At 40.0% G+C, this 24881-nt stretch overlaps 1 protein-coding gene across 1 annotated transcript in view; it reads left to right on the top strand.

Moving 5' to 3' along the window:
* Positions 1-24881, top strand: part of syt8 (synaptotagmin VIII) — an 80852-nt gene that overhangs the window by 17837 nt on the left and 38134 nt on the right. The window contains exon 2 of the mRNA XM_059975701.1: positions 22914-23067. Coding sequence (XP_059831684.1) covers positions 22950-23067 — 118 coding nt within the window. The 5' untranslated portion in view covers positions 22914-22949. The remainder of the gene's footprint in view (positions 1-22913; positions 23068-24881) is intronic.

Below are 24881 nucleotides of genomic sequence, written 5' to 3'. Positions count from 1 at the left end.
AAACTCAATATCAACGACTACATTGGTGCTGCTTCCTGCATCCATGCTGAGCTCATCAATGTCATGAACTTTGCCTCCAACTTTCACCCTGCCCTCATATTTACTTGATCCATCATGGACACCTCTCTCCCCTTTCTCCATCTCTTTGTCTCCATCTGTGGAGAGAGACTGCCTCCTGATATTTTTATATAAACTTACTGACTCTCACACCTATCTTGATGATACATTTTCCCACCCTGTCACCTTCTCTCTCTCCACTTTCCACAAGGTTCACTCTCTACCTAGCTCCCATGTCCACGCATCCCTGTCCACTAATCTCCCTCCTGATACTTAACCCTGAAGCAAGACAATTACCATACCTGCCCCTATACCTCCTCCCCCACCTCTGTTCAGGACCCCCAATGGGTCTTCCAGGTGAGACAGCACTTCACCTGTGAGTCTGTCAAAGTCATCTACACTATCTAGTGCTTCCAATATGGCCTCCTTTATATTGTGAGACACAATGTAGATAGGGGTCTGCATCATCAAGCGCTTTTACTCCAACCTCTGCAAAAGATAGGTCTTCAAGGTGGCTACCCTTTTTTAATCTACTTCCCATGTCCATTCCAACATGTCAGTCCATGGCCTCCTCTACTGCCACAATGAGGTCACTCAGGTTAGAGGAGCAAAACCTCATATTCCATATGGATAGCTCCAGCCTTTTGGCATAAACATCGATTTCCCTAGCTTCTGGGAGTTTTTTGCATTCCACGTTCTGGATTCCCTTTTATCTCTTCTCTTTTTCTCATCTTCCCCTTTTTCATCCCTTTCTCCCGTGATCTGCTCTCCTTTCATACAATTCCTCCTTCTTCAGCCATTACCTCTTTTAACTATTACCTCCCAGCTTCTCACTTCATCCCCCCTCCCCCAACAAACCACCTTCTCCTCACCCGGTTTCACTTATCATCTGCTATCTTTTACTCCTTAACCTCCTCCCACCATCTGAATCTGGTTTCTTCCCCTTAATTTTCCAGAGCTGATGAAAGGTCTCAGCCTAAAACATCCACTGTTTATTCCTCTCCATATATGCTGCCTGGCCTGCTGAGTTCTTTCAGTGTTTTGTGTGTGTTATTCTAGATTTCCAGCATCTACAGAATCTCATATGATAATGCATCTTCTGTGTTTCTTGAAATCAATTTTTTCTCTGAAGTTAAGTAAACCCCAACTATTCAGTCCACTGGTACCTCCCTACTGTGTTGGCATATTTGTAGCTTTTACTATTCACTCATTGTGCCTACCAAAGTTATTTGATTAGATTTTCGTCCATGGGTAACTGGTGGAGTTCAAAGGGAAGTTTCAGATATGTCATTCTCATAAATTGCCCACCATTGAACTCCACATCTCTTTCCTCGTTGTTGTTGTAACTTTTTCTCATCTCACACCATAACTGGTTGGATAAGGTTCTGGGGTGTGAGGTTCCCTGAAGCATGGGGACATGGCCGCTTTTAAGTTTCTTCCTGCTTGTTTTACTCCCACCTCCCAGACCCATCATGGAAAAAGTTATTGTACTGCAGAAAGAATCGTAAGATGCACCTATAGGAAGAGACATGAGGCACCTATTTCATATCCTGCCAATTTGCTTCCAGTACTGAGCCACAAATGTCCATTTTGCAGCTTTAATAATCCCAGCCTAAGTAAACTGAGCCAGGAGACTGAAGGTATCATTGAAACAGAAACTCCACTCCACTAAAGTAATAATCACAGCCCCAGCAGCACTGAAAGACTAATGTGCCCAAGATGGACTTCATCTTTGCTCTGAAAAAATAACTTTGCGACAAGACCAAGACTGAAGTCCTGGGTAGGGAATTTTTCATTGGGCCTTATCTCCCTCAAGTAGTGTGGAAGATAAAACCGATTTAGATTAATTTATCACATATTGTAACCGAACAAAGTCACTGAAGCTGGTGATATAGAAGTCTTTATTCATCACAACAAGCAGGCATCACTGTATAAAGGTATATCACATTTTATACCCTTAAGATCAAAGGCAACAGCAGGTGATTTGATACAATTTCAGCAGTTACAATGACATTGTTTACACTAATACATTGGGTGACAAATGATTCCTTTGAGTTACTTAGTGTAAGCACATTGTAATTGATAAGCACCTCCAAATGTCCAAACATGTTTGAGAGAAGCTAATACAAATATTTTAAAACCTTTTGATGACAGAGAGGCAAGCACCAAAAATAATGTTGTTAAAAATAACCTTTTGCTAATGATACCATTGTTCTTATTTCCCAGTTCTTCTATATTTGGGGAATGTTGGATTTTAAAGGGGGAGAAGTGTTGTAATCTGAGTATTATTAAAAGTAAGTTAATACTAATCGGGGAGCTGTTGGTAGCAAGAGGCGGGATCCGGGGTTGGCGGGGTCTTTACTTCCGCTCTTTTACTCCCAGTATGTATTGTATATAGTTCCTCCACCCAGGCCGCACGAGGTACCTGGAAGCCTCTGTATTGTGAATATCATTTGCTGTCCCAGATAAAGATGCTCTGTTGGCCATCAAGTTGTCGAGTGGTCTTTTGGAAAGTTATGGAACTTGACATTTCTGCCTTAGCTCAGATCCCTTCCCATTTATTTTCCCCAATATCTTTCTATTCTGACCCATGCAACTAATCATCTACTTCCAAGAAACAGCCTTTATTACAAGGTTTTGTTATCATTATACTTTCATACTTTAAACTTTATTCATAGTTTGCTGACTCTCTCTCTCTCTCTCTCTCTCTCTCTCTCTCTCTCTCTCTCTCTCTGCCTTCTGCATTTGTATTTCCATTCTCTTTCACCTGTGGGTCTACTTCCATCAGGTGTGGTCAGTTGTGATGCAGCTGGCTGGTGTTCATCACACAGATTCTCTGTAATGATATTGCTACTGTGTAGACTTGATTCCTTCCTCTGTCTGTGAGGGCAACATGAAGGTGAGTTGCACAGTTTAACCCGAGTTCAGTGTTTCCACTAGATGCCTTGCTGGCTCTGTATATAAACACAAGTGTCATTTGTCCAGAGTACTCCCTGTGGTTCTGTCCACTTGGGAATGAAACCTGTCTTTTCAGGCAGCTCCCTCACCATGACTTGGTCACCTGGCTGTGGGAGTTCGATATTCTTTCCCTCTGGCTCTCTCTGATTAGTAATAAGTTGCTATTGTTATGCTCGATCCCTCAATGTGTTTTCCTGGTTACATCACATCTCCATATGATCTTACTAAATTAGCTCTAGTAGTTTTTTTCTGTCCACTTTCAATTTCTGTCATCTCATTTCTTTTGTTGCTCTCTTTGCCCTGAGCACTCTCATTTCCTGCCTGCTCCTTACTCTCCCTTTACTGGTACAGTACATCTTTAGTTGCTTGATTTATTTAATTTGAATCAACAAAGGATGCTCGACAGCTATGGCAGAGCTTGAATACTATCATCCCTTATAAAATTAAATCAAGCAACATAGTTGACAACAAGGTTTTGCTTCCAGATGAGCTCAATACGTTCTTAGCTTGCTTTGAGCATCAAAACACGGAGGAACCATCACAAACTCCCACAGCCCCAGATGATCTTGTCATCTCAGTCTCTGTGGCCAACATATGAACAGCCTTCAGGAGGGTGAATCCAGCCCATTTGGTATCTGGTCAATTACTAAAAGCCTGTGCTGATCAACTGGCTGAAGTATCCACTGAGATCTTTAACCTATTGCTGCAGCAGTCTGAGGTACCCACCTGCTTCAAGCAGGCTTCAATTATATCAGTGCCTCAGTGGTAACCTCCCTCAATGACTGTCATCCAGTAGGACTTAGATCCACAGCAATGAGTGTTTTGAGAGGTTGGTGATGAAACATATCAACCCCTGCCTAAGAGATTACTTGGATCTGCTCCAATTTGCCAACCAGAGCAACAGGTCCACAGCCAATGCCATCTCATTGGCTCTTCACTCAACCCTGGAACATCTGCACCACAAAGCCCTGTTGTCATCTATGTTACTTGATTTAACTGAGGTTGATCTCTGTTGACTACAGCTCAGAATTCAATACCATCATCCCCTCAAAACTAATCAATAAGCTCAACACCTTGGCCTCAATTCCTCCTTGTGGAATTTGATCCTCGTTTTCCTTACTTGCAGACCTCAGTCAATTTGGATTGGCAACAACGTCTCCTCTATGATTCCCATCAGCACAGCTGCACCACAAGGCTGCGTGCTTAGTCCCCTGCTTCCCTTGTGACTAAATGGCTAAGCACAGCTCGAATGCCATCTTCAAGTTTGCTAACAACGACATTGTTGGAGCCTGAATCATAGGTTTTGATGAGTCTGCATGTAGGAGAGAGATTGAAAATCTGGCTGAGTGGGGCCATAACAACAACCTCTTTCTCAATGTCAGCAAGACCAAGGGGATGATTATTAACTTCAGGAGAAGAAAAGCAGAGATCCATGAGTCCTTATCAGAGGATCAGATGTGGTCAATTCCTTGGAGTATTATTTCAGAGGACCTGTCCTGAGCCCAGCATGTATGTGTAATTATGAAGAAAGCACAACAGTGCCTTTGCTTCCTTAGGAGTCTGTGAAGATTTGCATGTTTCACAAATTTTAAAATTTATCAAGGTTCAGGAACAGTTATTAACCCTCAACCATCAGACTCATGAACTGGAGGGAATAAACTTCACCCGCTCCATCATTGAATTGTTTCCACAACCTATGGACTCACTTTCAAGGACTCTTCATCTCATGTTCTTGATATTTATTTTGAATTGAATTGACTTCATTTCTTATATCCTTCACATACATGAGTAAAAATCTTTATGTCTCTGTCTAAATGTGCAATGTGCACTCATGGCAATTTATAATAATTTATAAAAATAGAACATAGAATACACTCCAATCAGCATGAGTTAATCAGTCTGATGACCTGGTGTAAGAAGCTGTCCCAGAGCCTGTTGGTCCTAGCTTTTATGCTGCAGTACAGTTTCCTGGATGGTAGCAGCTGGAAAAGATAGTGGTTGAGGTGACTCGGGGCCCCAATGATCCTACGGGCCCTTTTTACACACCTGTCTTTATAAATGTCCTGAATCATGGGAAGTTCACAACTACTGATGAACTGGGCTGTCCGCACCACTCTCTGAAGAAGCCTGCGATTAAGGCAAGTACATTTCCCATACCAGGCGGTGATGCAGCCAGTCAGGATGTTCTCATCTGTGCCCCTGTAGAAAGTTCTTAGGATATGGGGGCCCATTCCAAACTTCCTCAACTATCTGAGGTGAAAGAGGCGCTGTTGTGCCTTTCTCACCACACGGCTGGTGTGTACAGACCATGTGAGGTCCTCAGTGATGTAGATGCAGAGGAATTTAAAGCTGTTCACCCTCTCAACCCCACATCCATTGATGTCAATAGGAGTCAGCCTGTCTCCATTCCTCCTGTAATCCACAGCCAGCTCCTTTGTTTTTGTGGCATTGAGGGACAGGTTGTTTCCTTGACACCACTGTGTCAGAAAGATAACTTCTTTCCTGTAGGCCACCTCATTATTGTTTGAGATTAGGCCAATCAATGTAGTGTCACTGTAGTGCCATTTGTATTTGCACAGTCTGTTGTCTTTTGCACACTGGTTGATTTCCGAAGTTGATGCAGTCTTTCATTGATTTTATTATGGATTTATTGAGGATGCCTGCAAGAAAATGAATCTCAGGGTTGTATATGTTGGCATATATTTACTTGGCTAATAAACCTACTTAGAACTTTAAATTGCTGCTACTTCTGCAGGCAGCTGTAGTAATTCTAACAGCCCTTCACTGTTTTTGGTCTCTACCCTTAGGACCTCCTGACATGATTCGCGATCATTGTCCCATCTTCTACCCCTATCTCGGTGAGCCTCGTTCTCTGCTCTAGAGATCACACATATTTTCCGTCCCTGTGCTTTCCTGGTTATTTTTCCCCTTCTTGAGTCTATGATAGGAGTGACCTTACACCAAGTGCTTATCCCCATATTGCTTGGGCACACTCAACAATCTACAGGAAGCTGCATTTCATCAATCTCGAGAACCTGTGGCTCATCTCTCTCTGCCCTCATAGTTTCACTTCTGGCGTCAGTGATGTAAATCACCTCTTGAGTCATGGGTACAGGTAGATTGGTTATTGATGCTAACAACATTGTGTCCACTAACACAGTGCACTGCTGGCCCCCTAAAACACCTCTTGTGTACATCGCTGTACTGGCAGTGGAGGCTGCCACCAGCTGTTTGTCTGACTGGATGGTCTCTTCACCAGCTCCATGAAGGTCAGCAGTCAGATTAGACAGATAGAGCATTGCCGTGTGTTCTGCCTGTTTTTATGAGTGAGAGAGAGAGAGAGAGAGAGAGAGAGAGAGAGAGAAAGACTGGGGAAGCCAGTAGCTTCAGCTTGTCGCAGCTGTAGCTTGGAACTCTCCTATGCCCACAAGGGTGGGTTGATCATCGGCATGCAGTCCATAATTGATAAGTGACTGTCACTTCGTATAATCCATAGGAGTGGATATTGGGATATCCTGTGGGACCACTTGTGTAACCCTTGCCTGGGTATGTTGTGTGGTAGCTACTTGAAGACAATACTCCTCTGACAGGCCGCTTTTGGTGATAATTCATATGTGGATTTGGAATGACTCAGCGCACAAGATCTTCGATGATTGTTATCTCGTTTTACCAGCGTGGAACCTGTGGAATTCAATGTGAATCGCCCTCTCTCTACATTCCACTCTGAATTACAAAAATCTCTCTCTGATCATCATTTATTCTGTGGATTACTGAATCGTACTAATTTGCTATTTTAAGACTTTAATAACTATTCCTAAGCTCGATAGTTGTGAGCTATATTTACACACGTATATACACGTAACACTGTTAACTTTTGTTTATCTTGGTTGTTACTATATTATAAGTAGATATTAATAAAGAAGTGGTTTTAATATTAAAACCGGACTCAGTGTGAAATCTCTTGCTGCTGATTTGTCTCTAAAATGTTACAGTTCATAACACCCTCCTTTTTTAGGACACTACCTCTAACTATGGACCAATAGGCCATAGCTCTTTCCCATTCTATGCCTAGTCCAGCAGTTCCTTTCTAGGTGCTCCTTTTGTTGGCACACAGAACAAATCCTCTGTGACATCACACCATTCCACACTCCCTCAGCCATTGTATCCCACATATTCCTTGAGCATTTCACTTTAAACTACTCATGCATGGCAACTTGTCAAAGGCCAAAGATTTGTTAGAATGAGCACAGAAGAACAGATGAGTTGCTGTTGTGGGAGCTAGGGATGAATATGTTTGGAAGAAGTGCTGGTGGGGGAGGGGTTTGGACATAAGTTGAGAATGAAGAATTGAATGTCAAGACTATAGAATTGGGGGATGGTTTGACTGGATGGGATCAAGGTTCAGATGTTTTGTGGCAACAGAGGTGAAAATGAAAGAAGGTGATACAGGATAGACAGTGCGCAATTCATTTTCTTTTTTCCATAAAAGGCTTTTGTCTGTAGTCGGTTTGTAACAAAGGTCTATTGTTAGTGATCATCATGTTGAGTTCATCTGTGGATTAAGAATGTGCAAGTGAATTTTGTGCAAGGACCATCCATATCACTGCATGTTAGCCGCTTCCCCAAGTTGGAGCAACGTATACATGGATGGCTGAGACACCTGAACCTTGTGATGGGAAGCAGTAAGTTTCCAACTAGAATCCATTTACAATGAAATTTACGCGATTAGTTCACATGGATGTGGCAGTTTGTATTACTGTTTCTAAGACAGGGAATGTGAAAATTAAAATATTTATTATATCATAGTCTTGCATGGGACTTCATGTATGTATTCACTACCTTTCAAAAGAGAGCCTGCTAGGCACTTCAGTGAAATCAGTCAATTTCACTCATTGAATTGACATTTTGTGTGTATTGTTTTCATTGAAGTTCAATTTCCTGCTATCCCATGACGACATTTCAAAACAGCGTCATTACCGCAAGATCTCAGATTCATCTGGATTTACAAAAAGGCACATTATATATTTATCACTTATACTGTTACCTCATTGCTTTGTTCATAAAATATATGAAACACTCAGGACTCTGGAATTGCAGACAGCTAAGCAGCTCCTAAAGCAGTTGAATAATTAAATCATTGAATATCTGAATTCAGTTAAATAATACTGTATTATGCCTTGAGTGTATCATCTAACACACCCTGCTGGTGGAATGAGTCACTTTAAAAGAATCCAGAGGGAGACACCTAGAAATTGCAAAAGCCATTCAGAAGTAACACCCTGTCAGGTATGAATTGAGGTGTATGGAAGTATGAATAGTGTGATATAATTTGGGAAGGACAACAAAAACTGCAAAATATCTTTTCGCATCAGTAATGGTGTGGCGCATTGGGAATAGTGTTTATTTCTAACCAAGTTATGGCTTTGTAGGCACCAGGAAGCAGTTTCCTTAATGGAAGTTATTCAAGGTCTGCTTCGATGGTGAATGGCTGAGATAGTTGAAGAAATCACCTACAATAACCGGAAGGGTTCTGCATAATTCTTGATATGTACATAGATAAGAAATCCTGTGATGGAAGCAGAGTTAACATCATGTTCAGGATTATTGAGATAAGATGATAGATAGGTATTGAGGATCTTCTCTTTTGAACCAGTGAACCATCTGGAAAATTATATGTGAATTTTGGGTGGAGGGATGAGGATTGGCTGTCCAGACCAACCAGTTCTATGAATCTGCTCTTTCACAAAATGCTGTTCACTTTATTCTCTCCTTTAAATATTTATCCAGTTTGTTTTAAAAGTTACGATGGAATCTGGTTCCAACACTGTTCTCAGGGAGTGAACTCAAGAGCATGTAATTATCTTGAGGTTTTTGTTTGCTCTTTTTGATTAATAAAGCAACTGTGTAAATCAAAAGCAGCCACTGCAATACCTTGCCTCAGAAAGATGTTCAAAATGTTTCCAATAATAATAAATAATCTTGTTTTTAAGGCTATCCTTTGAATTCATGATCACAGGCTGACTACATTATTGCTAGGCAAATTTGCTTTCTGGACCCAATGCTATCTGATTTTGTAAAAAGTCTTGTCTCTACAGAATTGTTTCCCATCCTTTTCATAGCCTTTCTCTTCAAAATACCTAATCCTGATTCCTATGTCTTTGTAAGCTCTAATAGATTTTCAACTTCTCCTTCCTTGATAATATAATTTTTCTGAAGTTTGGGCTCATCTTATCCTGTACACAATTCTATACCTAATCATCTCCAGTTGTTTCCTTCCCAGGAGGAGCTTTAATAAAAGCCACAAAAGATATCATGATATCATCTTTTTCTGTGAAATATTTTCTTTGTTACTTCCATTACCTCAGATTCACAGCTTTACAGTTCTGTTTAACCCAGGAATGGGCTTTCAAAGTCAAACCTCTGTCACACGGATGATATATTCCCTTTGACAAAACATTCACGTTTCTTTTAATGCCTCAGTTATCGGCAGTTGAAACTTTTATCCGCTAATTTGTCACATGTTTACAGTTCATATACCTTCTCTTCTAATCTTCAACCTCTGTAAACTTAAGCTCATTCAAAGTTCAATAACTCTTGCCCTAACCTGTACCAAAGGTTCAAAGGTCCGATTTAATGTCATAGAAATGTATACAATATACATTCTGAAATGCTTTTTCTTTGCAACCATCCATGAAAACAGAGGAGTGCCCCAAAAAGTGAACGACGGTTGAATGTTAAAACCCCAAAGTCCCCCCGCCCAGCTCCCCTCCCTCCAGCATGTTAGTGGCAGCAAGCAACAATCCCCCCTCCACCCACCAGCAAAAAAAAGCATCGGCACACACCACTGAGCACTCAAGCATGAGCAAAGCAATAGCAAAGACACAGACTTGCAGTTACCCCAAAGACTTTGCATTTCACCTGGTAAATGACATATCACAGGCTTTCTCTCTCTCTCTCCCTAATAATAGAGAAGGAGGTGGCTCTGTTTTCCAGGCAAGCGGGAGATGTTACAAACAACGTGCTGGTTTACGATGTTAAAAGTCTGGTACCTCACTTTTTTTGAGCTCTGTGCCTGAAGATCTCAAAGATCTTAGGTCTCCATGCACATAGCCGCAGATATCCCGACTCCACCGATGACACACAGGTCTGCTGCCGTGACACCAACCCTCAATCCACCCATCTCCAGAGCCCGGCGATCTTAGGCTTCAAGATCTGAGCCAGACTCTTAGGCCGAGCCCTTGGTGTGCCGAACAATGGCCGGTTGTGAAACCCCAAGAGCAAGTCCCATTCCTGCAAAGAACCAAAGTCAGCGTGTAACCCCAGGTCAGGGTCTTCAAAAGAACACTGAAAGGGAAAAATAAAGGTATTTAAGATGGAAATAGAGCTACTTCTGAAGATGCAAGCAAAGCATTCGCTGTTTAGCGCCATTGTTACTCTGCTCTGCCTCTTCTTTACTCCAGGTACTACTCATCCACCTTCCCTGTTTGTAATGACCTACTTTGGATTTGATTGCTGTGTCTGTAGTTCAGATAGGCCTTCTCTTTATACCCTTCTCTATTCTACACACTTCAATGACTCTCAGTTCCTCAAACACTGTTCTCTTGATCATCCAATTAATATCAGTTGAATCTTTTAATTATCTTCAACAGAAGAGTTAGCAAAAGAAAATGTAATCATCCAAATTAAGAAGATAATGGAACAGATGACGAAAGGATTGGTTAAAATAATAAGCTTTACAAGCCTTCTAAAGGAGAAGGGAGGACGATCGATTCACTGAAGTTTAGAGAGTGAGCTCCAGTACTGAGGGCCAGGAAAACTGAAAATACCACTGCCGGTGGCACTACAATTACATAGGAATATGCAAGAAATGGAGAACTGTAACAAAAAGGGCAAATTGTTCCTGAGATATGGAGAGATAAGATCATAGAGGGATATAAAAACTATTGCATTGCTGAACTTGGAGCTAATGTAGATCAATGCATATTTTTGAATAAGGAGTAAACCGGACAATGGCTAGCAGCATTTTGGATAAAGTTACTAACATATATCAAGTATAAAGTTAGAAACTGGTCAGGAGAAAACTGGGATAGGCAGGTCCAGAGTAAACAAAGCACCCTATCATTAGAATAAGCTGTGAACCTCTAGAGTCACCTCAGGGCTGAATAAAGTTTATTTATACTTCCCATAAATAAAGCAAAATTCATCATAAATCAACAGGATCAACTGAGAAGGCGTTGCTATGATTATTTATACTGTATTTTAACTGTAATATTTTTAGGACTTGTTACCAATAGTGCAGATTGTATTCATGTTACAGATATTATCCAATCTGTACTGTTGGTTACAAATCCACAGGGATAATCTCACCTCAGCTTCTTTTTTATGCTGGTGACTTTAAAGCCTCGGATGTTGTCTCTTAGGGTGCAAGTCCTTTTACCCTACTCCCCCTATTTTCTGCATTGCTAGTTGAATGCATTCCCCTGATATATCATTAAACTGCTTGGTTGAGGAAGAGACAAAAAAGGATCAGCCATGATTGAACATGCAACTTTCTATAAGGAGTAGCTATAATTGAACCTTACTTTAGAATGTATTCCTTCTTCCTAACATTTGGATTGCAGTCACGATCCAACTGGCAAAGTTTTCGGCAATCCCAGCTGCTGCCACTACCAACTCCCCAACCCGATACTAACCCCTCTCACCCCACCCTCATCTTTATCGTTACCACCAAACAGGACTGTCATTAGTTCTATAAACCATAGTTAATAAAAGACATTGACTCTGGAAATTTTTAAACATGTGATAACTGCAAGAGTTCTAGCACAGTTCTATGTCCCATCAAAACAGAATAAATGTGGTGAAGTTATCAATAGTAAATTACAACATAACATGAAATATCAGTAACCCACCCGTCTGCCTGACCCACTGAGTTCCCCCAACACTTCGTCTGGTACTCCTGATTTTAACACCTGCATTCTTTTGTGTCACAATTGGTAAATTCTAATCTGCATTGTCAGCAACAATTTTTGGTAGGGCAGGCAGCTAAAAGTCTATAAGCTATGCTTCTGCTTTATGAAACACAACATCATGATTATCAAGATGAGGATCAAAAATAGGATGGAAGCCCATTTTAATGGATGACTAGAGGATTTGTTGAAACAACTGATGAAAAATTCTCATCTGACAAGTACTTGCTCACCTAAAATGTTCCAAGCAGGCAGCTCAGCCAATCCTCCCTGCCGAGCATTCCATCAGAATTCTCAACTCACTGACATATTGGTTTCTCCTAGGTACTTCTTGCTATCTCCGCTTCTTTCACATAAATGCAACCAGATGCATCCCATCATAGCAACGGTCTTCTTGGTTATCTGCTCACATCATGAGAACTTCCCAGGATGTTTGACCCATCAGTGTTCTGGTGATGCCTTTCTACCTATCCCACTGGCTTATTTGCCCACTGGCCTGGAGCATTTCCTGGTTATCAACTCACTGTGCTGTTTGCTTCATGACCACCTGCCAAACAACCTGGTCAAAAATTTCAAGTGTTCATTATGAAATTTCATTATGTGATGGCATGCTGAAACAAGAGACTAAAAGTATGAGGAATAAGCTCCGAACGATCTTATCACAAACCTGATTTTTATTTCCTTTCTGTAGTGATGCTACAGTCAAATCAAAAATGCTTTAACACTAAAGTGTAGAGTTAATTGTAAAAAAAAATTGAAAAATTTTGGACTTATGATTTACGTCAAAATTAATAGTTGCACTGTCTTTGAGATAGCATTAGTGTTAGCAAATTCTTTCTCGTAGGAGGCAGAACTATGTACTAATTTTGGTGAAACAACATCAAGAAAATGACCTGATGTGGGTATTAACATAGATTATGTCATAATATTTTGGACTGAAAGCAAAGAAAAACAAGCTATTTATTTAAATAATGGAGCTAGCTCTCGTTATTATTCATAGCGGCCACAGGATTGACATTTTGCACTTGGATCTGACCTGGTTTTTTGTTTTAAGATTTCGAGGATTTACAGAATTTTGTTATGTCCTTATTTTGCCTCACCATCACAAGCTTGAGTTGTAGTTGTAGTTCTGAACCAGGATCAGAATCATATATTCTACCACATATATGTCAGAATCTGAATCAAGTTTATTATCACCAGCATGTGTCATGAAATTTGTTAACTTGGCAGCAGCAGTTCAATGCAATACATAATATGGAAGAAGAAAAAATAATAAAATAATAATAATAAATATATTACAGTATACATAAATTGAATAGATTAAAAATCATGAAAAAAACAGAAAAAATATATATTAAAAAGTGAGGTAGTGTTCATGGGTTCAATGTCCATCTAGGAATTGGATGGCAGAGACGAAGAAGCTGATCTTGAATTGCTGAGTGTGTGCCTTCAGGCTTCTGCACCTCCTACCTGATGGTAACAGTGAGAAAAGGGCATGCTCTGTGTGCTAGAGGTCCTTAATAATGGACGCTGCCTTTCTGAGACACCACTCCCTGAAAGTGTCCTGAGTACTTTGTAGGCTGGTACCCAAGATGGAGCCAACGAAATTTACAATCCCCTGCAGCTTCTTTCAGTCCTGTGCAGTAGCACCCTTCCCCATACCAGACAGTGATGCAGCCTGTCAGAATGCTCTCCACGGTACATCTATAGAAGTTTTTGAGTATATTGTTGACATACCAAATCTCTTCAAACTATTGAAGTACAGTCACTGTCTTGCCTTCTTTATAACTGCAGATATTGGGACCAGATTATATCCTCAGAGATCTTGACACCCAGAAACTTGAAACTGCTCACTCTCTCCACTTCTGATCCCTCTATGAGGATTGGTGTGTGTTTCTTCATCTTACCCTTCCTGAAGTCCACAATCAGCTCTTTCATCTTATTGACGTGACACCACTCCACTAGTTGGCAAATCTCACTCCTGTACGCCCTCTCATCACCACCTGAGATTCTACCAACAATGGTTGTATCATCAGCATATTTATAGATGATATTTGAGCTATACCTATCCACACAGTCATGGGTATAGAGAGAGTAGAGCATTGGGCTAAGTACACACCCCTGAGGTGCACCAGTGTTGATCATCAGCGAGGAGGTATTGTCACCAATCTGCACAGATTGTGGTCTTCTGGTTGGGAAATCGAGGATCCAATTGCAGAGGGCGGTACAGAGGCCCGGGCTCTGCAAGTTCTCAATCAGGATTGTGGGAATGATGGTATTAAATGCTGAGCTATAGTCAATGAACAGCACCTTGACATAGATGCTTGTGTTGTCTGGGTGGTCTAAGGCCATGTGAAAAGTTGTTGAGATTGCATCTGCCATTGACCTATTGTGGTGTTAGGCAAATTGCAGTGGGTCCAGGTTCTTGCTGAGGCAGGAGTTCAGTCTAGTCATGACCAACCTCTCAAAGCATTTTATCACTGTAGGTGTGAGTGCTACCAGTCATTAAGGCAGCCCACATTATTCTTCTTAGGCACTGGTATAATCGTTGCCAGTTTGAAGCAAGTGGGAACTTTCACCCATAGCAGTGAGAGGTTGAAAATATCCTTGAAAACATCCGCCAGTTGGTTGGCACAGGTTTTCAGAACTTTACCAGGTACTCCATCGGGATCTTCTGCCTTGTAAGGGTTCACCCTCTTTAAAGACAGCCTAACATTGGTCTCTGAGACAGAGAACACAGGGTTATCAGTTGCAGCAGTGATCTTCACAGCTGTAGTTACATTATTTTGCAGCAGGAAAACAGCACAATATTACTATAAAATAGATAGTACAAAAGACAAATACTGAGGTAGTGTTCATAGGTTCATGTACTGTTCAAAAAACTGATGGCAGAGCGGAAAAAAAATATTCTTAAAATGTTTAAGTGTGTGTCTTCAGGTTTCTGCAACTCCTCCCTGATTATAGTAACATGAAGAGGGCATGCCTGGTGTAGATGTTATATTAATTTGATCAGTCAAGTTCCTGTAAAGAATTAAGTTTACAACTTAATTCTAAACTTATCATTTAGATTTGGGTGAGCTAGGTTTCTGATTGGATTTGAATTGACTCTGACTTAAAACTTACAGTACTCCAAATGCTCATTTAATCCCTTGTAAAAATTTTGCAATTTATCAACAAACTGAGCCAACAGCAGGGAGCAACTCAACAATGACTCATAGACTTGAAAAGAAATTAGGAAACAGCATACTGTACAAAAAATTGGAAAACCTGTCAAAGAAATATTTAAAGACCTTGTGAAATGCAAGAGGCAAAGTACTCTGCCTCTCAATGAAACCATGGTAACCATTGGGTGGAGTTGCAATGTTCTGGTTGCATCCATGTAATTCCATGCCAATGTAACACCACAACCATTCTCTGTGTGGTTACTTAAACCCTTTCCCATGGAATCTTGAAGCCGGTTTTTGAATTATCTCAAGTTCTGTCAATATCCCAGTTTCAATCTATTTTTATACCTGTTTTTTTTCTTCCAATGTTGTTCAGCAGTGTGTCAGTATTTGACTATTCTGGAAATAATTTTTTTATATCATGTTTCATCAGGTGTGTACAAAGTGGGTGGATATTCAGAAGTCCAGAAATGCTTGTGAACAGTCATAGCTCCACCTATCCCAGTTATTTTAGAATGAAAGCAACAACAGTATTTTGATACCACACCCCACATGTTATTGAAGATAAACAGAAGTTTGGTTACAAAAACAGGCTGATATACCATAATTAAAAAGGAATTGTGGTTCAAGGGACCGCCGCTATTATTGAGAAATTTAGTTTTGGGGAATGATCAAGGACTGAGGTTGAAAGAGCACAGAACTCTCAATAAATTGTAGGGAGAGTGGTAGTACCAATATAGTGATATCGTGAAGTTTACTCCTGCTTTGTATCCTCCATGAAAAAAGACAAATATTTGCTCTATAACTGGTAAAATAGTTAAAAGTCCCAGGCAGTTCTTCACCGTTAGCAACAAATTACTTTAGGAATTAATAGCAATCAAAGCTGACATATCATGAAAACCCAGGAATTCTAAAATCTTGCGTATATGTAACCCAGCTCTTACTGTCATGGCAACAGTTGTCATGAGCAACAATTGTTTTGAGAGTGATTTGCATCATATTCTAGTTGTACTTTGAATGCTCTGTGGTTATTGTCTTGAGCTCTTGAGAAGCTAATTGCTATGTCTGTGAGCCGGACAGTTTCTCTAATTCATTAATAATTAAATCAGGAACTCGAGAATTACATTAGTAAACCAAGACTTTCATTCAATCTTAGCTTTATCTACCCATCCTCCTTCATGCATCCCTAATTCATAAATCTAGTCTCATTGGAATTTCCCTCACCAGTGAGGGAGAAATTTGTGGGTTCAAGGCCCACTCTGTGCAGATGAGTCCATATCTAGGTAGACACTTGCGCAATGCAGAGAGAGTGTTGTAATGCAAACCATTTCTTCTGCATGAGGTTTTTAAGTCATAGTTATGATTTCCCTCTCAGGTGGTCATAGGAGTGTTCGAAAATGCTGAGGGATTTCTGGCTGGTTCTGATTTATTGTTATCTAGATGTGATATTATCTCAAGATTTCTATCTCACAGATGATTACCTAATTTGCTTTTGTTCAGCAGTTGCTGTGTGCCAGCATTGATCCACTGCTCTACATCACCTCCCTCTATTTATACTTTTCCATGCAAATCAATTGTGATTAATAAGCATATGTCACCTCTCTAAGACAACATCAAGAACTATGTCACCTAGGATTCTCTTAGTCTCCACCCTATTATAGACAATCCCTTTTTTCACTCCAATCTTCCCCTTCTATTCAACGTAAAACAAGCTTTTCCAGTTCTGATGAAAGATCATTGACCTGAAAATTTGTTTTTTTTTCTCTCCCTGATAATGTTTTTGTTCAGGGGTGTTGCTTCATACCTTTGATTTGAAGGAGAATGAAGCCTAAACAGAGTGGACAGGAGTATGTTTCAATAGAGGGAGAGTCCAGGACCAGAGGCTACAGCTTCAGAATTGAAAGATATCCCTTTAGAACAGAAACAAGGAGGAATTTATTCAGTCAGAAGGTGGTGAATCTGTGAAAGTCATTGCTCCAGACAACTGTGGTGGCCACGTCATTGGGTGTATTTAAAGCGGAGGTTAATAAGTACTTAATTAGCAAGGGTTGTCAAATGGTTGTAGTGATGCATCTAGTGTAGTAGTATAGTGAGTAGTGCTTGTTGCTCTCACTTTCTGCTTCCACCGCTGGCTAACAATCTTGTAAAAATGAGAGCTGAACATGTAAACATCTCCCTGCCGGTACATTGCCTCTCCAACAGCAAGCCTCATGTAGTGCCTCCTCGCTGGGGACACATGGAAACTGAATTTCTTTTGGACTCTGCCTTAACTGCAGAGGACTGGAGGAAGATTGGCCCCTGCACATGTAGCATGGAGGCATACCAGTGTGTGGACACGCCCTGGTGCTTGTGAACCAGACCCCCAGCTATGGGTGAATAGCCCTACTGCCTTGTGGGCAGCCTCATGTGAGACAAAGGCTATGGGAGTAAATCCAGACAGCAAATCCAGAGAGGAGCCCCTAAGGTGGCTTGGCATCATTGAACATCATGTTCATGTACATCATTGAACATCCTTCTGTCAGCTCCTGCAGCCAGGCAGATGCCAAATGTATTCCTTCATAAGCCTTCCTTTGGACTAGACTAGTCCGGCCAAGAGGGAGATCTTGATTACTGGGCATCTCAGGATCTCCATACTTTCCACCCAGACTCATGAAGATGATGATCATCACCCATTGTCCTTTGAGAGAGACGGATGCCAACTAACCAAGCAATAATTATGGGGAAAAGGCAGGAGAACAGGGCTGAGAGGTAAAATAAGTCAGCATGATTGAATGAAGGAGCACAGTCAATGGGACAAATGGCCTAATTCTCCCCTATCTATTTTGGTCTTACGGTTTTACTATCCTGGAATTACTTCGGTGCAACACACAGTCATGATTGAGGGAAATACAAGAAACTGCCAACAACTTGGTAAGAGCAGAATTGACTTCATATGACCCTCAATGATGATGAATCAAATATATCTGGCATTATAGCAGAGTTTTACCTGCTGTTGGTCTGATCTTTTTAATGCAAGTTCTTTCAGAAGTCAAGAAAGAGACATAAAACTCACTGCACCATGATCGTTTTATTAAGTGCTAAGAGAACAAAGGAATTGGAAATATGGAGTAGTAAAAATCTTGTAACTGAAAACAAAGAACAGGAAAAAACTGAAAAAGAAAAGATGGTGGGGCAATGTGCTCAGCTCTTCTTCTACTATACATAAGAGATATTCCGGTCAAGTTTGTAGATACAAGTTAACAACTCAGATAGCCCCCAGTTAAATAAGAAACTTCCAGGAAGATACAAAGAACAGAGACCGCAAGGAGACACACTGAACAACCGTATGTTTTTAGTAATTATACGAAATACAAGCAGGTATAAAATTTAAGTGGTGTGAACTGAAGTCCTGAAGATGCAGGATGGTTGCAATTTGGTGTCTATGGGCTGAATTGAGGCAGTGGGGCTTGGGCTCAGGTCCGAGAGCGATGAATGACCTGGAACTTGGACAGCTTGAGCTCTAGACTGCATTGAAAAGACTGGGGTGTTGGGGCCAGAGACAAGAAATGGGCCAGTGTTCAGCTCGCTGTTCCGCGAGGTTTACTCATCTCTGTGTTGAACCAAGGCTGTGGCCTGCAACTAACAGACTCCTGGATATGCTGCAGTGGTGACTGGCTTCGTGGTGATGGACTCACTTCTATGATCTTCAGTTCTGAATGTTATTTGCTTACTTTTATTGTTTGAACAATTTGTATTTTTCTGCACGCTGGGTGCTTAACAATCTTTTTTTTAAATGAGTTTGATTGAGTTTGCTTTGTAACACCCGTAAGGAGATGAATCTCAAGGTTGTATACAGTATACATACCTTGATAATAACTGCTCTTTGAACTTTGGAAGAAAATAATTACAATCTAATCTGACACTGACCAATCATTTTTAGCTCTCATTTTCAAGGGATTTAGAGGGATAAATTTACTCACTTAACGGGTAAATTAGATATCACAAATATTTGTGATATTTTCTATTTATGATATCTTATATTACACTATTCTCTTTGCAGCCTGCACAATTATACCAAGCAATAACAGATATCAATGACTATTTGTTAGTTCTAGGTCAATATTTCCAATAAAAAAGTGAAGAAAGGAGTTTATTTAATAATTAAATATTACATTATCAATGACCAGAAGAACACAGACACAAAATGAATTAAAAATGCTGGAAATATTCAGCAGGTCAGATAGTGAATGTGGAAAGCAAACGAGATTTAGTATTTTAAGCTGGTGTACCCTTGTGAGAACTACAATCTTTTAGAACACAGTTGCAAAGAAATGTGAGTTGTGGGAAGAACAAAGGAATGTCTGTGATATGTGGTAAACTGAATGAAAATAGGTTTTACAGAAGTGTTGATTGAAAGTAGATGAGGAAAGATTGTTAATGCCGGGTACTCTGGAGGATGAAGGAGAAAAGGAAACTGAGAAACAAAACACATTTCCTCGAAATCTGAAATAAAAGAAAATACCCAGAAAGCCCAGAACGTCGGACAGCATCTGAAAAGAGGAAACATGAGCTACATCAGAACTAGTTAAGGACTGAAAAGTAAAAGAAATACTGAAGTTGAAAATCTGAGACAAAGCCAAGGAAAATGCTCGAATTGCTCAGCAGGCCAGGTACATCCCAGAAAGAGAAACAGCCTCAACATCAGAGCTAATGATCACCTATCATGAAATGGTTTTGACCCCAAAACATTACATTTACCTTTTCCCAATTGACACCATGAAACCTTCTCAGCACTACTAGCATTTCCTTCTTTTACACTGAACTAGCCAGTTCTGAGACAAACCGGAAAGTCTGGTTATCACAGATTGCTTCATTTAGTGTAGGGCTCTGAGGAATGCGCAGAAAATGAAATGTTTTAGAGCACATATTATTCTCCTTTGGAAGAATGTAAGTAGTCAAAGACAGGAATAAGAGTGGGAGTAGTTGAAGAATTAAAACAACAGGCAACATATTTACCTTTGTAAACTAAACAGTGCATGGCGTCACGTGCAGTAGACTATATTGCAAATTTATTGCAGCTTCAACTGGAGAGTATGTTTGTGTCCCTAATAATGGATGGAAAGTGCATGTATTTTGTCTCCCACAGTCATATAGGAAGATTCTTTGAGGAGAGCAGTGGATGTTGGTGGAGAGTGAAGCAAAGTTGCAGAGGGAATGCCCCTCCTGGAATACTGAAATGATAATATGCCTGCTCTGGTATTTCAGTGACAGAAATTAAGTTCCTGTATGTGAAAGATGTGCATTATCCTGGTTTCAATCAATTAGCAAGCTAGATAGATATGGACAGGTCATTCATCATTCTGGTTCTGACCCATTGTCCAAACTCACTGAACCAGTTCTGGGTAAGGAAAAATATCTGAGTCAATCCTCTGCACATGAAATGTAAATAGTACAAAGTACAAAGTAAAATTTATTATCAGAATATATACATGTCACCTCATACAACCCTGAGATTCTTTTTCTGCAGGCATACTTAACAAATTTACAGAAATGTAACTGTAAACAGGAACAAACTGTGCAAATACAGATATAAATAGCAATAAATAATGAGCATGAAATAACAGGATAGAAGAGTCCTTAAATGAGTGTAGTTACCTCTTTCGTTCAAGAGCCTGATGGTTGAGAGGTAGGAAGAGTTATTGAACTGGTGATCCAAGTCCTGAGGCATTTGTACCCTCTTCCTGATGGCAGCAGTGAGAAGAGAGTATGGCCTCGGTGGTAAGGACATTTGATAATGGATGCTGCTTTTCAATGGCAACATTTCATGTAGCTGTGCTCAATGGTTGTGAGGGTTTTACCTGTGATGTATTGGGCTGAATCCATTATCTGTTGTAGGATTTCCCACTCAAAGGCATTGGTATTCCCATACCAGGACATAAAGCAGCCAGTCAGCACATTTTCCACCACACATCTATAGCCGTTTGCCAAGGTTTTTGATGACGTGCGAATGCACGGTGGCACAGTGAAATAATGGTTAGTGTATTACAGTATCAAAGACCATCAATTAGTATTAAATTCTCACTGTTGCATGTAAGGAGTTTGTACATTCTCCCTGTGGCCACGTGAATTTCCTCTCCCCTCCCTCGCATTCCATTCCAAGGATGTACAATTATGGTTAGTGAGTTGTGAGCCTGCGACGTTGGCTCTGGAAGCGTGGCAGTACTTTTAGACTGCCCAACATCCTCGCTAATGTGATTTGATGTGAACAATGCATTTCACTATATGTTTCAATGTACATGTAACATCTAATCTTTTAAGATCACTATCAAAGGCTTTTGAATTGTTTTTGAATATCTCTGATAGAGACGTTTTAAAATGTTCAAGTAGATTCAAATAATTAAAGAATATTTTAAAAAAGGATATAAATTAAAGCGAAATGCCCTATTGATCTGGTAAATCATTTAAATTATTAAAATAAAATCGATAAAGAACTTTGTTGTGAAACACTGGTTTATAATAATGTAGTTCTGAACAAATCAGTATGTTCAAGAAAAATGTTTATTATGCAGTTAGTAAGAAGGAAGAAACAGTTTTGCTTATTAAAGTGAACTCAAATCTCACAACCCTCCTGCTAGTGGAAACCCCTGACAGCAATAAATGTAAAAGACTTAAATAGCCCTTGACATGGTTTGTAACCCTATTCAAAAGAGAAGTCAACTCAGTCAATTAAAAAAAACAGTTCTCAAGAAAAACAACGTTCCTAAATTCCTCTGCTGTCAAGGAACCCTGTGGCGTGGAGTGGAGGAGTATCTTCTCTGTTTTAAGACATGTTGGTATATTACTGATGAACCCATCAGCAAAGCAAGAGGTCAGATGCCACTACATCTGACCTCCACCTCAATTTGGGCTTCTTTGTCAGGACATACATTGCGAAAGGTGCTGGGAAGCAAATGGCTGCTAGCCAGCAGTGCATGATGGAATTGTTGGCTAAGTACCTGCATGACTTATGAAATATAAACCCTGATGAATGGTCTGCACCTGTACTTTGACTGTTTACTCTTTTTCATAGATGCTCCCCAGCCTGCTCAGTTCCTCCAGCATTTTGTGTGTTTTTGGTAGAAGCGTGATTTGTCCACTTACATAGGAGAGAAAAAGAGGCTTAAAATATTCAAAATTTGGTCATATAAATGTTGTAATTACAATCTCACGGGCAAAGGCAACCTGACATAACTTGTCAGGAATTGTTGTAGTTCATTGCTTAATAATATTTGCATTTATATATGCCTTACATTAGCAACTTTTCACTATGAATGACTCTGGCATGCCTCATTTCAACTATGTACAGCAGTCACCCTGTGTCCGCAGTGAACAGGAAGACTCTCCATTATTGGGATTGATTGAAAGACCTATGTTGGCCACAGCTTCAGGACAAACCAAAGATCATCATGTTTTCTGATGCAACGCATTTTAACCATCTCTACATAAATCAAACTGAAGAATAGCCATTTAAACATTAGACACTGGAGATAGGGAGGACCTTGATTAAATCAGCTGCCTTTACAGCAACAGCGGGAGACAAGAGCCTCATAATTTGAAATAATGTCCTTGGCTTGCCTGGAAGATGTAACAAATTGGATTTCTCTAATTGTTGTACTGCAATATCCCTTTTTTCTTGTGTGATCTGAGGAATAACAAATAGAATGACTCCTCCAAACCTGATTTGTTAAAAGATCATGATTTATTTTGGTTTATTTACAAATACTGAACAGTTTTTTTTTCTTCCTTATAGGTCTTGGCTTCAGACTTTATCCAAAAACAGGAGAAAATGAGTACAATAACTAAAACCACAACTGTAAAACAAGATGTTACTCCAATCAATACTACCCAGATAGCCACAACTGGAAGTGGGGACTTAATTAACAATTTAATTAATAAAATTCCATGTAAGTATGTATATTTTAAATAAACAGACTTACAGAGAGCAAAACAATGAAGATTGTAGACAGAATCAGAAATAAGTGGACCGGTGAAAGTATTTTATTATTATTTTTTGAATGTAGGAACGTGATTGCTGTGTAACATGGTAACACAATACAGTTGTTCTCATCTAGTCAGATAAGTGAAGGGCAATGAGTAATAAGGTGCTGAAGTCGGAATCAGGATCACTTTATTGTCAGTATGTAAAACATCAGAATTGATTGTGGTTTGGTGCCAAACACTGAACACAGGACTATAGACAAAAGTAACAGAAGATTGAGGGGGGATCTTATTGAAACGTATAAAATTATAAAGGGATTGGACAGGCTAGATGCAGGAAGATTGTTTCCGATGTTGGGGAAGTCCAGAACGAGGGGTCACAGTTTAAGGATAAAGGGGAAGCCTTTTAGGACCGAGATGAGGAAAAACTTCTTCACACAGAGAGTAGTGAATCTGTGGAATTCTCTGCCACAGGAAACAGTTGAGGCCGGTTCATTGGCTATATTTAAGAGGAAGTTAGATATGGCCCTTGTGGCTAAAGGGATCAGGGGGTATGGAGAGAAAGCAGGTACAGGGTTCTGAGTTGGATGATCAGCCATGATCATACTGAATGGCGGTGCAGGCTCGAAGGGCTGATTGGCCTACTCCTACACCTATTTTCTATGTTTCTATGTTTCTACAATAGCAATCAACAATTTACAAGACAATAGGTCAAACAGCCATAAGCAATCAACAATTAGCGTAATGCTCACATGCACAAATGAAAATAATCAAACTTAAATAAGTGTGATCATATGAACAGAATTATCAACAGACCAAAGAGAGGAAGGGAGACCATTTAATAGATGTTGTACAGTGACAGTTCAAGTATTACACCAGAGTGAGTTTTGCTGAAAAGCTGGATAGCTACAGGAAAGAGGCATCAGAGACTGCGTGTCATCCTGGTGGTGATGAACTCGTAGCATCTCCCTGATGGCAATTTGGTGGATAGGTGACTGCTAGGGTGGGTGGAGTCAGCAGTAACTTTCAGCAAAAACTAGCTTCCTCTGATGAATCCTCCTTTCTCCTGTATGGATTGCTCTTTCCTTGCCTATTTGGCCTCTGATTCAGTTTACGGTCGTTTTCCATTGTATTAAAAAGCAAAAGTGATGGAGAAAATTAAAAGATAAAATTTTGAAGAAGGGTATTGGCTGGACATGTCAACTGTTTGTTCATTTATATGGATGCTGCCTGACCAGCATTTCATGTGTGTTGCTAAAGTAAAAAATATTTTGTAAAAAATCTACAATGAAGTAAGTAACAAATAGCATGAGTCTAAAATTGGCAATCTAACTAATACCGCAGGTTCACCTCAATGCAGATCAGGTAACAAATATCCCCAAAGCGATCTTACTTCCTTCTTTACTAGAACTATTGACATAGGATCATTGCAATGTGTTTGTTTTGCAGGCATTATTTATTTAATCAAGCTGTCCAAATAATTTTGGTTCTTGGCAAATGCTACAGCAGATGGCATGGAAATGAATTATACCAAATATTTTGAGTTAATATTATATTGAGAAAATGTGAAGAAATTACAGATATTATAGTTAAATTCCTCAGGCTTCCTTTCCATCATATATTGATGTTCTACGCACAAGTAATATGCTGCAGTAGCTGGAAATCTGAAATAAAAGAATGTGTTGGAAATTCAGTAGGTAGAAGGAAAATCTGTGGAGAGAGAAATGGAGTTAATGATTCAGTTTTGGTGTTCTTTCTTTGGGACAATGATGAAAGATCG

This window comes from Hypanus sabinus, chromosome 7 (genome assembly GCF_030144855.1).
Source record: "Hypanus sabinus isolate sHypSab1 chromosome 7, sHypSab1.hap1, whole genome shotgun sequence".
Lineage (NCBI taxonomy): Eukaryota > Metazoa > Chordata > Chondrichthyes > Myliobatiformes > Dasyatidae > Hypanus > Hypanus sabinus.
The sequence above is the reverse complement of the archived record's forward strand: the minus strand, read 5'-3'. Positions and strand labels throughout refer to the sequence as shown.